Source organism: Rhinatrema bivittatum, chromosome 5 (genome assembly GCF_901001135.1).
Source record: "Rhinatrema bivittatum chromosome 5, aRhiBiv1.1, whole genome shotgun sequence".
In the NCBI taxonomy this organism is placed as follows: Eukaryota; Metazoa; Chordata; class Amphibia; order Gymnophiona; family Rhinatrematidae; genus Rhinatrema; species Rhinatrema bivittatum.
In genome coordinates, this window is record NC_042619.1 from 278532373 (window position 1) to 278548035 (window position 15663).

The following is a 15663-nucleotide window of genomic DNA, read 5'->3' on the forward strand; positions in this document are numbered from 1 at the left end:
CCACCCCCACCCCAGCCAGTTGGGTTTTCAGGATAACCCTAATGAATATGCATGAGATTTGTTTACATGCACTACCTCCTTTGCATGCAAATATTTTTCATACATATTCATTAGGGATATCCTGAAAACCCGACTGGCTGGGGGGGCCTGTAGGACCAGTTTGAGGAGCCTTGGAATAAGGTGTGTCTCATAGTCTTGTGTCAGCAATTGCACATTGTTAATTTTAAGATCATGTATCCCTTTTTTTGCAGTAAAATTCAGCTTTATTTATTAACTATCATATAAAGTATTTAGGTGAGGAGGATATATATATTTTTCTGCATCTTATCCTTCCTGCTTGCATGGGCTCCTGTGATACCACTTCCTAATCCAGGCCTACATGGACAGGAAGGAGATTCCATCATGGTGCTATCTCCAGAACTATGATAACCTAGGTAGCTGTCTACTGCTCCCACCTGTCTTGCCCATTTTCCCTCCTCTTCCCCTTCTCTAAGATTCTTCCCCCCCCCCCCCCCAAAGATCTTTCATGCAAGCTGATCACTCCACTACATCAAAACTACTTTACTTTTATAATATGTAATAAAATGTCTATTATAAAATGCAGATATGTCAAAACTGCTGCAGAATTTCAGAAGTTTTGCTATATAATCTACCTCTTAGCTGCCAAATAAAAACAGGTGTAAATACCATGTAAATGCCTTAATTTACATGGTATTTACATGGAGAAGCATCTGTTTGTGCATATAACTTTAGTTTTGATTTACTAAGTATTTCAGAGCTCAAAAAATGTGTACACAAATGTATTAATAATATGCACTCAGCTTAGTGCAATTTATTACCAATTATACTCACAAATTCAATGGCAGCAGGGTTTGTTTTGGTCCTCCCTAAGATTTCAACATTTTCCCGATGGTTGTTTACTATTTTTCCAGTACCAGCATTCTGCATGTGTTTTATGCCAAGTAAATCCATGAAAATAATTCAGCTTTAAGTGTCCTACAAAAGTCATGTGTCCAGACATTTGAACTACTAGAGGCACAATATTTCACAACAGTACGTCACAACATTTCAGTACAACTGACATTTTATTTAACTCGGTGCATGTTGTGAACAGGAAGTTGATTTACTCTCCCGGTGAACAATAACCGACCCATCCTCCTGGGCTGGGAAAATTCCTCGCCAGCACAAGTGCCCGCTGCTGAATTCTGGAGCGTAATTGTAACCGCCAGCGCGAGATTAAGCTCTGACCAACGGAAGAATTCCCCGTGCGAGCGGTGCTGGGACATCAACCACCGCTTTACTAGACCATCTGTGGCCCGGCGAGGCCCATCCCTATTTACTTTGGAAAGAGCGTTACCGAAAAAGACAAATAAAACGCCTGATTGCAATATTTGTTTGAAACCCTGGATCTAGGGATGAATAAGTGGTGGCTGCTGCCGTTTGCTGCCCTTTATCTGGTGATGTTGGTGACTCAGGTTCCCAGCATAGGTAGGATATTTTTTTTTCCTGAGCTAAGCCTGAATGATACCAACTAGCGTTATTAGGCACAACCAATCAAAATGAAAAAATATGTAAAATATTCCAAGAAGCAGTGAAAATAATATGTCTGTTTAGACTTTGTGTAATTAATAGAGATGTCAGAGTCCTTTAGACCCATAACTCGCAAGTTATCAGTCTAAATAAAGGGTGCTCAAACCGGTCCTACGGCCCCGCCCCCGCCAGTCTGGTTTTCAGGATATCCCTAATGAATATGCATGAGTTGTATTTACATGCACTGGGGGTGGGGGCCGTAGGATCGGTTTGAGCACCCCTTGGTCTAAATGGTAAGTTTTAAAATAGTGATCCACTTATCCTGCTAGATTTTGATTGCTCCACTTATCCTGCTAGATCTGATTAAAATCTAACTGGATAAAAAAGAGGCTTTCTGGGGGTGCTTTGGGGAGGAGTAAAGTTATCTAGCTAACAGCAAAATTTCAGTTGTATCTTCCTAAATTAGCCAGATTTCTTTAGATTTGCTTCAGAGCAGGTTGAAAGTTATCTGGTCTTGTGTGGGTGGATGGATAATTAGGTACTTAACTGGATATCTAATATCTGGTTATGTGGCACTCTTGCAAAAAAAAAAAAAAAAAAAAAAGGTTATCACTAGCCTCCTGGCCTGATGCCCACACCATCCCACCATCACCGCGAATCAAAACCATTTGCGGGCCAGGAATCTCCCCACCAAACCTTTTCCAAATTTAAAAATAAAGCAATTTTTGTCTCTGGCCTTCCCGTCCTCCCTTCTAAATACTAGAAAACTATATTGCCTCCTTGCCTCCCACACCCTCACTCTCCTTCTGAAGCCTTCCACCTGAATTTGCACAGAATTGCCAGAGGAGACCCCGGCATGCCGCGAATGGAGCACGTGAAGATGAAGGCCCCGGTGAGAGTGAATATGTGAGAGAGAGGAGAGGGAGAGGGGTGTGGGAGAGGGGAGGGTTGTGAGAGAGCAGGGTGAGAGGGGACAGAAGGTGAGAGGGGACAGAAGAGGGGTGTGAGAGAGGGGAGGTGAGGGTGAGAGAGACAGCAGGGAGATGAACAGGAGGGTGTGAGGGAGAGCATGGGATGTGAGAGAGCGGAGGGGGGATGCTTGAGTGTGGGTGCCAGAGAGAGGGAGTCTAAATTAGGAGATTGTGAAGGAGTGTTTATAGTGTGTGAGAGATTGGGAGCACATGTGTATGAAAAAGGGATCGTGTTTATGTGAGGGTGCTAGCCTGTGTGAAGGTATTGTGTATGTGTGAGAGAGAGCCTGTGTGAAGGGGTGCCTGAGAGAGAGACATAAGTAGCCTGTGTGAGGTTGTATATGTGAGAGAGAAAGGGAGCTTATGTGGGTGTGTATGCAAGAGAGAGAGGGATCCTGTATGAGGGTGTGTATATGTGTACTAGAGAGAGGGAGCATGTGTGTGAGAGAGGGAGGGACAGAGGGAGCCTGTGTGAGGGGCAGTACTGAGAAAGAGGTCACACTCTGGGACTGGCGATAGAGTGAAAGGGGTTGAGCCTAGAGGTGGAGGGGAGAGATACTGGCAGGTGAAGGAGTTGGGGTTTGAGAGGGCAAAGTGGCCAAGGGAGTAGGGAGAGCGAGTGGAAGGGACATTCTTACAGTGAATTTCTAGGGAAATTCTGCTCAAAATATTTTAAATTCTGCATCTCTAAGTAATAACTTTTTTTTTGTATTAAATTTAAAATGTAATTACTTATAGACTGTCATGTAAATTGTGTTATTTTGACCAATATAAGGTTTGCAGAATTTTGCAGAATTTTAAGTTTTTGTGCCCAGAATTTTAAATTTTTTTACGCAGAATTCCCCCAGGAGTACCCAGTAGTTTAGTTTAGTTTATAAAGTTTTATATACCGTCGTATCGGGTATTCCATCATAGCAGTTTACAATATAAAAGAGTAAAATACAATTGTAGGTATAGCATCAATAAAACAAATTTCAAACAGATGTGTAACTATAAAATAATAAATAATTAACGATTAATACAAAACTTAAACCATAAAACTGATACAGGATAAAAATTAGAAACAGTAAGTAAGATAAAAGATATAAATAAAAAGATAATAACAACTCTTAAAAGTAGAAGCAAGAGTTACAAGGTCATTTTTTAATTGGGTTCTGCATATGCACAGCGGAATACCCATGTTTTGAGTTCTGACTTGAATTTTTTTAGTACCAGATTGTAGTCTCACCTCGGTTGGCAATGTATTCCAGAGTTTTGGGCTTGCTAACGATACTGCGCGCTCACTCACTTAGCTAATGATATATGGGCAGCCTAACATGAAGACTTTGGCTCGGGTCTTTGGTCCACTCAGTTTATCCAGAATCCTTTGCTTTCTTGGCCTAACTGAAACTGCTGGCATACAAGGAACTCAGACTGATCTGAGCGTGAATGGCTACTGAGAGAGAGAGACATCTGGAATGAATTCAGACCTAGCCAGATATGATGAAGGGTCATGAGGTCACAACGAACATATGGACCAACTATGTTCTCACAGAATCCTGTCTCTCGTCTGAAGAGGCCCAGTGTAACTGGATATTCCCATAAGATTAGGAGTCTGATCAAACGACTGGTATAGGAGTGCACAGAAGTGACAGAACAAAGAACTACTAAGAACTACTAGACTGATTGATAGCCATCAGCAGACACACGTGGGTCTTTGCCTAATTGGATCTTAAGGTGGGAGGTGGGACCAGGGAAGCTTAGCCATAGGTTGTCTGATGTGGACACATGTGGTACCTGATACTCTATGCAATCCTATTAGGGATCATTGTATGTTTTATCTATAAAAAGTCAGCCCTCACTTACAAACGTTGAGACAGGCAGGCAGAGCTTGGAAAAATAAAAAGCTCCCTCTCTGTCTCCCAGAGGTTTCATAAGATTGGCTTTCAATATTAAATAAACTTAAATTGGTTTGTATTAAAGTTGGACCTCTGTGTCTTCTTGGGACAAAGCTTTGAAGCGGGTGATTAAACACTAAGTTCTCACAGGACAAGCAGGATGGTAGTCCTCACAAATGGGTGACATCGAGGATGGAGCCCTGTACGGAAAACTTTTCTGTCAAAGTTTCAACAAGCTTTGACTGACACTGGCACACTGGGTGCACTGAGCATGCCCAGCCTGCAATTATCCCTGTGAGCCACAGGTGTCTCCCTCAGTCTTCTTTTTTCCGCTCTGCAGTCAGCATAGCGGTTGGAGCTCTGTGAGGATTTTTTAACTAATTACCTCATGGAAACACTTAACTTTTCACTTCAAAAAACACTTTTCCCTGCACAGGTCTCCCTCCGCGTACGTTTTTACGACGCTCGGTGAGTACTAATTCTTATTTTTCGGTCGGTTCCTGTCACTATCTTAAGGCTGTTAACTGACTGAAGCCTTCCCTTCCCCCATTTTTCAGTTAGCTTTAAACAGCTTGCAAGTATCTCTGTGACACTCTGCTTGCTTATGCTAGTGGGGTAGGGATTTTTTCCTTAACTTTAGGACCTCTGTAGCTTCAAGTCCTTCGTTCCCTGGTACCCTCACGCAGTTGATACCCTATCGCTACACCGGGACCCTCCTAAACCGCCCTGGGCTTTTATATGTCATCAGCGCCCCTCCCCCCACGGTGCCCTGATGCCTTTATCCATGTTTTTTGCTTTTCAGTGCTACCAGGCTTTTTCCTCCTACGCACTGTTTTTTTTCCTTGGGCTTCCTCGGTGCCGTCCCTACCCGGATGCATGCCATTGACGCACACGCTGTTAGTCACTGCCATGCATACTCGGGTCGCCGCCACCGCTGCCCGAGACACTTTTTAACGATCCCAGGGTCACTTCATCGATGCCACCCCCCCTTTTGGGGATGCCATCGATGCCCCATCCTCCCCACCGATGTCCAGCCCTTTTCCATCGGTGGGCATCGGTGCCACATCCATTCGTCGGTGGGCATCGATGCCGGATGGTCCCCATCGGTGGACATCGGTGCCGGATGGTCCCCATCGATGGACATCGGTGCCGGATGGCTTGTCCGTCGATGGCATTGGTGCCGGATGGCCGTCCGTCGATGGCATCGGTGCCAGGTCCTTTTGCATCGATGGACACCGATGCCCAGGTGTTTCATCCATGGGCATCTATGTTAGAATGCATCCATCGAGGGCAGTCGATGCCAGGCTGCTCCCATCGGTGAAATTCGATGCCCAGGTGGGTCCCATCGGTGGGTATCCATGCCGGCTCGATTCCGTGGATGGGCGTTGATGCCAATGCCAGCCTTATGGCTGGCATCGATGCCCATGCCGATTCCAGGACTGGCGTTGATGCCGGGATGGAATTCATCGACTGGGAGATCCATGCCATCGATTCCATACGTGTCCATATCGATGCCACCGAAACACGTGTCTGGGGCACCGATGCCATGTACACTTGGAAATCTGAGTCTGTCCAAATCGATACCGTCAACGTCTGTGGCCCTATAGTTGATGCCCGAGGCCATGCCACAAACGGCATAAATGCCCGCCTCCATGCATCGATGCCCTCGACACCTCCGTTTTCCTTCGGTGTCCTTGACGCCCTATTGATTCGACTTCGACTCAGTCGATGCCGGTATCTTTTTCAATAACGGCAATGTTTTTCGATTATTCGATTCCACATCGTTTCAAAGATACCTATGCCACTGCTGTCAGTGCCCGTCACTATCATCATTCTCCTGGCCAGTCATCGACGATTTTTCATACCCATTTTGATGATATCCTCGAAGCCCCTTAGGTTGCCTTCAATATCGTCAATACCGACATAGCACCGCCACATAATACCCTCGCCTCCTCACATTGCTCCACGCTTTGGGTTCTTTTTTAAGCCCCGTATTAGCTTAAGACACTCCATTGTGTCAGGAGCAGAGCAGGCGTGCTGACAGTTCGTCATCGATCGCCTTCCAGGACGACGAGGGCTTCCATCTCGGCGCTGGGGAAAGACCGGGCCGAGCACCGTGGCACCCATCATCGCCGACATCGTGATCGTCCGCCGCTGATGCCATCCAGCACATCGGTGCCATCCTTCTCCAGGCTGGACAACGCTCGGGCAGAGCGACATCACCACTGCCATCAGCACTGTTCCTACAGTTTTGGCAGTCCTTGGTGATCCAGAACTTCCGGATCCAGGTCCGACAGCTTCTGCATTGGCGTCACGACACATCGAGCCGCTGTGACGAGGGAAGGGAACATGAGTTCCGTTAGGGCTCCTCTGTTCCTGGCGTGCCCCACCGTCAAGTGGTGTGGGACTATGGCCAGCTGTTACACTTAGCAGTCTAAACGCCACTCACGCCTGGCCTGTCTCCTCTGTACCTGTGCCACCATACCGGGTTTCAGAGCGAGATGGACGTTTACGTCCCCGGCCTTACCCTCGAGGACTCCGGAGACCGTCGGAGTCAACAATCTTCACCGGCTCGTCTTGCGGCGATCCACGTCGGATGGTAAGTACCCGCTTCGGCGGCATTCCCATAGAGTTGTGTTCTCCCATTCGGACCGTGGTTCGAAAAGTTCTGGGTCATGTGCCTTTTAGAACTGTATTAGTGTCACATATCGCTATGTTAGCTATGTTAGCCACAATATCAGGAGAACCCCTCTATCTTCTTGGGATTGCAGCAGGGCTTCTTCTCTTGTCAGTAACAAGTCCCTGTGCCGACCAATGCTCTGACTCTTGGTTCCCTCCCAACCAAGGTCCAGCTGCATTGGCTGATCTGCTAAACATGAGATTCAGCAACCATTGCCCCATGTACAAGTCCACCTTGAGGCCTGGCCACAGGTCTCAGTGTCTCCTTGTACAGCATACAGAAATGCGGGTACCACTTACCGCTCACACACCTGCAGGAGCCTACATGATATCCTCCATTGGGACACCTCCTGGTCTCCCATCTGGTCAGATATCAGAGCGGCCACCCCACCTTGTACCAAAGTCCCGGTACACTCCCCCAGGCGCTACGAAGTGCAGAGGGGAGAAGGGAGGGGGGTTGGGGAGTTTTAATTGCACTATTCTTTCTTTTAACAGAAAATAGTTACTCTCCGCACATCCTGGACCTAAGAAAATCCAACTTTCTTTAGACGTCACAGGTACAATGGTATCTTTGGTTACCATCACTCCATACTGCAGTAAGTACATTATTTTAATGTTTCTATGTGCTTTATGGTGAGTCAACATTACAACCCCAAGCTCTGCCGCTGGCACCAGCTTCGGTAAGTGAACTGGCTCTTGCATCACTGTTGGTGAATGCTGTTTTCTCTGCGGAGTGTAACATCATTCACTTTCCTTGCATAGACTACTGCAAACCACTTTCAGTACATGCAAGGAGCTCTCACTTTTTTCAGGACTCACTATACATTTACTAACTGGGATTACTGTCACTGCCATAAATCCCTTCTGTAACACTTCTGGACACCACAGTCTTAAGACCCTCTTGTCCAGCATGCGCACAGACATTCTGATACATTGTTATATGTCCCTGCGCATATTTTCCATAACCTCAGCCTTTCAACTTTTCATGGTTGGGCTATGGGGTTTCTTCCCACTATGCATTTTTCTCATAATTCAAAACTGCTATGGGTTATATTCAGTGACATTCTATACTCAATGGACCTAAGTGGTTTCATTGCTTTCGTCCCTGATTCTTATCCCAGTTCGAACTAGGACCTAGTCTCCTTCGACTCATGCTCGCAATTCCTTAGGGTTATAAAGTTTCTCCTGAAAGCTGTCAACCCATTATGCATCTATTGCACTCCAGCATAGTTTCTCATAAACTTCCTGGACGTTGCACCCATGAGTTATGCCTTCCAATACTGCTTTTGCAACAATTCTTTGTGCATACAGACAGACAGCATAGGGACAATGTGCTTTCCAACTCATAAGCACGCATTACCTCTTAGCTGCTCTGCTAGACAGCTGCGCAGCTCTACCCTTGGCCCTTGTTCACTTCATGCGTCCTTGGGCCACATATCTAAGAGATTTAATGAACGCTCTATCAGACCTTCTCCACGTAGGTTCTATCCTCTCGAATGGTCTCAATTACATGTGTACAGGGCAAATCTTTTAACGCTGAGTTTAACTAAACTTTCCTCGGCGTCTGCATCATTCCATACGATGCACAGGTTCTGCTCCCTGCACATGTTTCCTATGCGTTCCCTTAGATGCCTTTTCTTCCATCAAAGGCCTCTTCAATATATCTCTTCTGCTGCCTCTCGTAGCCAGCATTCTTCTAATGTTGAACTGGGATGGGGTTCAGTATTCTTTTCCCCTCTCCCTGACTGAGATCAGTATGCTTTCCCATACTTCTCAATCCATCATATCAGTAACCTTTTATTCTCTCACCAGTCAGTCCCAAATCATAGACTTACTGATGTTCTTAGGTTCTGGTAGCGTCACAAAACCTTCTAAACATAAATCTTGCCGTTTAATATGGCAGGCTTTACCTCCTGACGCTAAAAAAAAAAAAAAAAAAAAAAAAAGAGGTATTACCCCTTTTACTTTTCCACCATTTTTTCTTACTCCCTCGGATTCTGTTCTCCAGACATCCTCCACATAGATACACCTTTCTCTTAGGAGGTGTATCGTTTTGGGAGTTGGATTCCCGTTTTCGGTAATCCTCTCTGAGTCGGCTTACCATGGATTATCCACTGATCAAGCCGCCTCTATTTCTCTAATCACGGAATGAACATATATATTCTCCTTATAAGTCTCATACATTCTACGTTTGAGCCTTTCCATTCCTCTCTTCCACAGTTTGGCAAGGGAACTTCTTTCCCTCTTAATGTCATTCCTGCCAGCAGGGTCCGTGAGTTATGCACTCTTTCCATACTCACCTGACTCCGTTCCTCTGCCACTGAGTAGTTCTACGCATTCAACTTTCTATCCTTTTCAGGTAGATGTTGTATCTCCTTTCCTCAGGAAATACTCTATTAATTTTTCCTAACCTCTCTCTCTCGCCCTAGGGAGAGACTGGGTTTTCCACATTCCTGGACAGTAATGCTGCGCTTACATTCTATCTACATTGCACTGCATTCCATGTGAATTCCACTTGACTCTTTCCTTCATGCAAGGGTCAAGCTGCTACTTCCAGTGGCCACACAGACCTAATCCTTCTGATTAAGTGGTCTATATTTCCTTTCCTACCAACAAGCAGACATTTCACTACAACACTGTGGGTATCCACATACTGTTGTGTCCGTCTTAGCCTTAACAGCTTCCCTTTGGTTACTGCTGCTTGTACTTTTTTATCAGGCTGCAGCCTGGAGTCCTCTCCATACCTTTGCAGCCTATTATTGCTTACATTGACTAGCCGGCATGCTCCATGTTTGGCCAGTCCGACTACTCTTACCTTTTTCAATTCACTACCCAACATCCTTCCACGAACCCATTATGGTGTTGCGGATGCCCTCCGTTCCCATTTCCACCTCAGTCGTTACGCCTTTGCGCATCTGCGGTGTATCTGGTGCATTCCCGGGCATCCTCAGCTCGGTACTCACCCATTTGTGAGGACTACCATCCTGCTTGTCCTGTGAGAAAGCAAATGTTGCTTACCTGATGTAACAGGTGTTCTCACAGGACAGCAGGATGTTAGTCCTCACGAAACCCGCCCGCCACCCCGCGGAGTTGGGTCTGTATACTTTTATTTTAGTTTCGCTTGCGCTTTTTAGCTATAAGACGAGACTGAGGGAGACACCTGTGGCTCACAGGGATAATTGCAGGCTGGGCATGCTCAGTGCACCCAGTGTGCCAGTGTCAGTCAAAGCTTGTTGAAACTTTGACAGAAAAGTTTTCCGTACAGGGCTCCATCCTCGATGTCACCCATTTGTGAGGACTAACATCCTGCTGTCCTGTGAGAACACCTGTTACATCAGGTAAGCAACATTTGCTGTGTGTTGAATTCACTGAGGGAATTGTTAGTAGACCCTTATTAGCTGACCTAAGGTTCCTTTGGGGAGTATGTAGATGGATGGCTGCGTTTAACCAATCGGTTTGTTCGCCGTTAATAATTTTGTGTAGAATGCAAGCTGTCTTATATTGTGAGCGATATTTGATTGGTAGCCAGTGTAATAAGATTAAGGGGGTCATTTTCTATAGCTTCCGTATGTGATAGCTAGATTGGGGCGGAGTCAGCACTGGAAAGGGAGGAGTTGGAGCGGCACCGGGGCGGATGCGGCGAATGCGGCGAAGAAAAGGTAAGGGCCCTTATCGCCGCCAGTAATGCTCCCAATAGCATCACCTTTCACGGTAGTGCTATTGGTTTGCGAAAGCTGGCAGCTATAGCACCGCGGTGGTGCGATCGCTGCTGGCTTTCGCAGGCCCGCCCCCCGCTTTGCCCCCCCCCCCGCCCCCCGGTATCGCGCAATTCACTAAAGCCTGCGATTTTAGAAATTCCAGGTCTAAGATAAGTGTTATGTGATCACATTTTCTGCTCCCAGTCAGAATTCTGGTGGCTGCATTCTGTAGTACTTGGAAAGGGCGGATTGTGGAATAAGGAAGTCCTAATAGCAGGGAGTTACAATAATCCATACTGGAAAAAATCAGTACCTAAGTTGTGACCCAGGTTTGAAACGTTGGACATAGTACACTGTGATCCCAAAGTGCTTTCATTGTTACCCTGGTGATATTTTTAAATTTGGAGGCATTTGGGAGAGGGGGGTACTGGTCAGGTTTGTGATGCTAAGGTGTTAATTGAGATGGGCGCTAGCTATTAAGTTTTTTTTTTTTTGCTAAGATATCCAGTTAAATAGCTAGTTATCTGGCCACAAGGCTGGATAAACTTTAAAGCTAATCGGTCATATTCAAAAGCTGGCCAATTAGGTTTAAAAAGTTCTACAGCTAAAGGTAGCAGGATAACTTTAGGAGAATATATTCAACTGGATGTTTATGTTTAACTTTAGCAGGATAATTTCTCCATTTGCTGGATTCCTGAATTATCAGAGTTTTAGGAGCTATATTTGTCCTACTACTACTGTGGAATCCTCCAATAAGGGCAAGCACTAAAGGGTGATGGTCAAAAGAGAGGGCACTAAAGGACGCCATGAAAAAAGGTGCCTTTTATAAAAATCATTGATTAGAAAGGGTGCGATTATTAAGCGCGTGCCTTAAGGCCATGGGCCGGGAGAGAAGGGGGGCAGGGGGAGCTTTGGAGCTTTGAGACAGCGCCGCGGAGCTCCTTCTGCTAAGGGTCTACTGGCTGCTTGATTTATGTTTTCCCCGTCGATAGCAGGGCTGAATTAGCCATGCTGTATGGGAGAGCGTCGTGATCCTGAGTAGGCGGAGTTTCCTCAGCTGAGCACAGAGTTTTTTATTCTGTGCGGCTGCGCGGTCGTGTTCCCGCGCAGTTCCCTCACCTCTTCAGTTTCTTTTTTTCCGCGAGTCCATTGCACGCGGGGTTAGTTTCCTCTTCACTTTTTTCCTGACAGGAATTTTCTCGCATATTTTTTCGCATATTTTTCTCACAAAATTTTTCCAAGATGGCTCCGAAGCCTTCTGGGTTTAAATATTGCCAATGTGGCAAAATTATGTCCATAACGGATGGACATAATTATTGTTATATTTGCCTATGCCCGGAACACGACCAAGCATCGTGCTATGACTGCGGAAGAATGTCACTGCGGGCCCGACACTGGGCAGTAAAGATTGACAGACTATGGACAAGCAATTCGGCCCCACCATCGTCCGAACACTCTTCGCCGGGACCGGCGAAGACGGGTAAGGTCCACTTGAAATGGGCTTCTTCTTTGGGCCCATCAGAATTTCACCGAGTCCCCCTCAGTACCGGGCCAGGGTCTCACACTTCCTCAAGGCCTTTCAAAAAAGCCGGGGCTCCGGAAGGGGTACTAACATTAGAAGCGGGGGACACGTTGACATCTCCAGCGCCGATAAAAAGGCCTCATGGAGCGATGCACGGCGCATCCAGAGTGCATGCATCGAAGCACGGCGAGTCGATAAGGCTAAAATCGAGACATATCACATCTACAAAGCACGGATCGGCGCACGATGCACAGCCGACGCACGACACACCTGCGGCGCAAAAGCCGAAACACGGTGCACCTACAGTGCAAAAGTCAATACACGGAGCACCTATGGCACAGAAGTAGATGCACGGTGCATCTACGGTGCAAAAGTCGACGCACGCGCACCTAAAGCGCAGAAGTCAACGCATGGCGCATATGGGGCGCAGGCAGCTCTGCACATCATTCAACCATGCAGAAGGCGACACATGGCACTTCTACGGGGCAGAAATCGGCGCAAACACAAAAATCAGCGCACGGTGCATCAAAGATAAAAACCACAGTACACGAGGCACATGAGCTGTGTAGCAGAGACAGATTGCAGCTGGAACATACTCCAAAAAAGAAAACAGAAAAGAGAAAACACTCTACTGATGTCAGCTCTGAAGTTGATGTTGAGCAGTTATCTGCTTCGGAATATCTTTCATCAGGTGGAGCACCACTAAGTGAAAGTTCCTTTTCTAGTATCTCTTCAGTCTCTAGGTCTAAGAGACACTCTCCGTCTTTACAGGTTCCATTAACCAAACGGATTCGTCCGTCTCCCATTATTTCTCCTAGAACACAACTAAAGGGAACATTGCCTGAGGACATTTTATTGGCGGCAATTCCAACAAAAGCCCCAAAACAAAAGCTACACATCCCCCCACAAGATACTCTAGCAGCATCGGCAATGACTAAGATTTCGGAAGCCTTAACCTGTTTTTTCCAAGATCTAGAACATTCAAAACAACTACCACTACCGGACTTCCCTCAAGATTCACCATCTTCACCTTTAAGTGTCGAACCTTTAGAACCAGACACTGAATAGACACCACTTCTTAGTCCGGATTCCCCGCATTCAATTCATTCTTCCAACTCTTCGACTGGAATGCCATCTGATCCACCGGAAGGCCTACTTGAACCTTATTCTCCTCCGGAGGATTATCGTACTCCAAATTTATTGAGAAGGTAGGAAATCTCCTCCAAATAGAAACAGGAAAAGTTCCTGATCCCAGGACAGAAATGCTTGGAATCTTAAATATGTTTTAATCTCCTCCCGAACTGACTGCTTTACCACCGCATTCGGTTTTAGACAATCTGCTCTTCAAGATCTGGAAAAATCCCTTTTCAACGACGGCAACTTCCAGGAAGATTGACAACAAGTATAAAATGCGTAATTCCACAATTTATACTACTTCTCAACTGCCTCACCTTTCTATTGTGGTAGAATCAGCTTTGTCCAAGTTAACGCGTTCAAAACTATATTCTAATGCTCCACCTGACCGTGACAACAAAGCCCTGGATGACTTCGGGAAGAAGGTGTACCACTCTTCCATGCTCGCAACCAGGATACAACACCATCAATTTTATACAACACAATATCTCTTTGAGTCCCTACAAAAGCTGCATCCAATTTGTTTATCGGAAGATAAAATACTTCCACAACCCTTTTTGGATATAGAAGAAGGTCTCAGGCATTTACTATGGTCAATTTATGGGTCATTTGAATCATCAGCAAGGGCATCTGCTTCGGCTATAGCGGCCAGACCTCTCGCTTGGCTTAGAGCAAGTGCAATTCGACCAGACGTACATGAAAAACTTGCTGATATTCCATGCGCAGGAGATAATCTCTTTGGGAATAAATTTGGAGACACCGTCTCTCATTTAAAAGAACAAAGTGCTGCCATACTTTCTCTAACAACTCCAGCAGAGTCTCACAAACCTCAGCAGCGGTTCTATCCTTACCGTCGTCGGTATTATGCTAAACCATACAATAGACCATATTCTCAATATAGACCTCAATCATATGTCCCTCACAGAAATACATCTTAGCCTGCTTCAAGAGGCCATCCTAGACAGCAACATCAACAAAAACAAACGCCGACACCCCAACAAAAACAGTCATCGTCTTTTTTGAAATTGATATAGCCACCACCTCCACCAAATTTCATAGGAGGGCGTCTTCAATTTTTCCTAAGCAAGTGGGACTCTATCACGTCAGACCAATGGGTACTCAACATCATAAAGAACAGTTATCATCTGAACTTTCAATCCACCCCCTCTCTTCCTCATATCCCTCCGACTCGAATGGGAAAGTCCCATGCAACATCCATTACAGCAGAGTTGGCCAGCCTACAACTTCAACAGTCAATACACGTTATTCCCCTTTATCAACATCATCAGGGGTTCTATTCCCAATACTTCCTCATTCCCAAGAAGTCAGGGGGTCTTCGACCCATTCTGGATCTGCGATCACTCAACAAACATATCCAGAAAGAGAAATTCAAAATGACTTCTCTAAAAAACTTATTACCGCTGATCCAGCCCAACGACTGGCTATGTTCCATCGATCTGAAGGATGCATATTCCCATATACCAATTCACCCATCTTCTTGGTGTTACCTATGTTTTCAAGTGCAGAATACACATTACCAGTACAAGGTTCTGCCTTTCGGCCTATCTTCAGCCCCAAGGGTATTGTTATTGATCTGCTCCTCCAGAGGGGAGGAGCTAGCAATCTGTTAGCGATCTGCTCCTCCAGAGGGGAAGAGTTAGCAATCTGTTATTGATCTGGCTGCTGGATACTCCCGTTGAAGGAGGAGTTAGCAATCTGTTCAATGCTGCTCCGCCAAGGGAGGAGCTAGCACTTTTGTAATACTCCATAGGCGGAGTTAATGATCTGTTGTGGGTTGGCTCCCACAGAGTGGCAGTTTGTATGATACCGCTCTAGTAGTGTAAGGAAATAACACTTAATGGAAATTGGTCAATCCCTGGACCGATGGCAGATGACAGTGCCCCCAGGAGGCGGGACCACCGGCTAGGCTGGAGTATGGAGACAAACACAGATAGTTCTTTATTAGACAGGAAGTAGAGCCACTAGAGGTGGCAGAAGTAAGCTGATGTGCCTGGCAGGGCTGAAGTCCTTCAGATACTGGAACTGCGATCTCTGGGTTGCTGAGCTGTAGGGAGAGACTATAGATAGTGAGTAGACAGAGTATGCTGAATACATAACCAGAAGTAGATGATACACTCCCAATTGTATATATCTGTAAAGGCTTCTATGCAACAGAGAGTCTTCAGTATATTCAGGAACAGGAGCCGTAGGCAAATACTGGTTCCTATATGCAGTCTGGAATAAGAACTCAC

General features: G+C 45.9%; 1 protein-coding gene across 1 annotated transcript in view; it reads left to right on the top strand.

Annotated features, from left to right (window-relative positions):
* Positions 1 to 1272: 1272 nt before the first annotated feature.
* The window catches only part of LOC115092767 (disintegrin and metalloproteinase domain-containing protein 9-like), a gene marked incomplete at its 3' end in the record, with an annotated part of 1804538 nt that continues 1790147 nt past the window's right edge, over positions 1273 to 15663 (top strand). The window contains exon 1 of the mRNA XM_029604071.1: positions 1273 to 1488. Within this exon, the coding sequence (XP_029459931.1) occupies positions 1416 to 1488 (73 nt within the window). The remainder of the gene's footprint in view (positions 1489 to 15663) is intronic.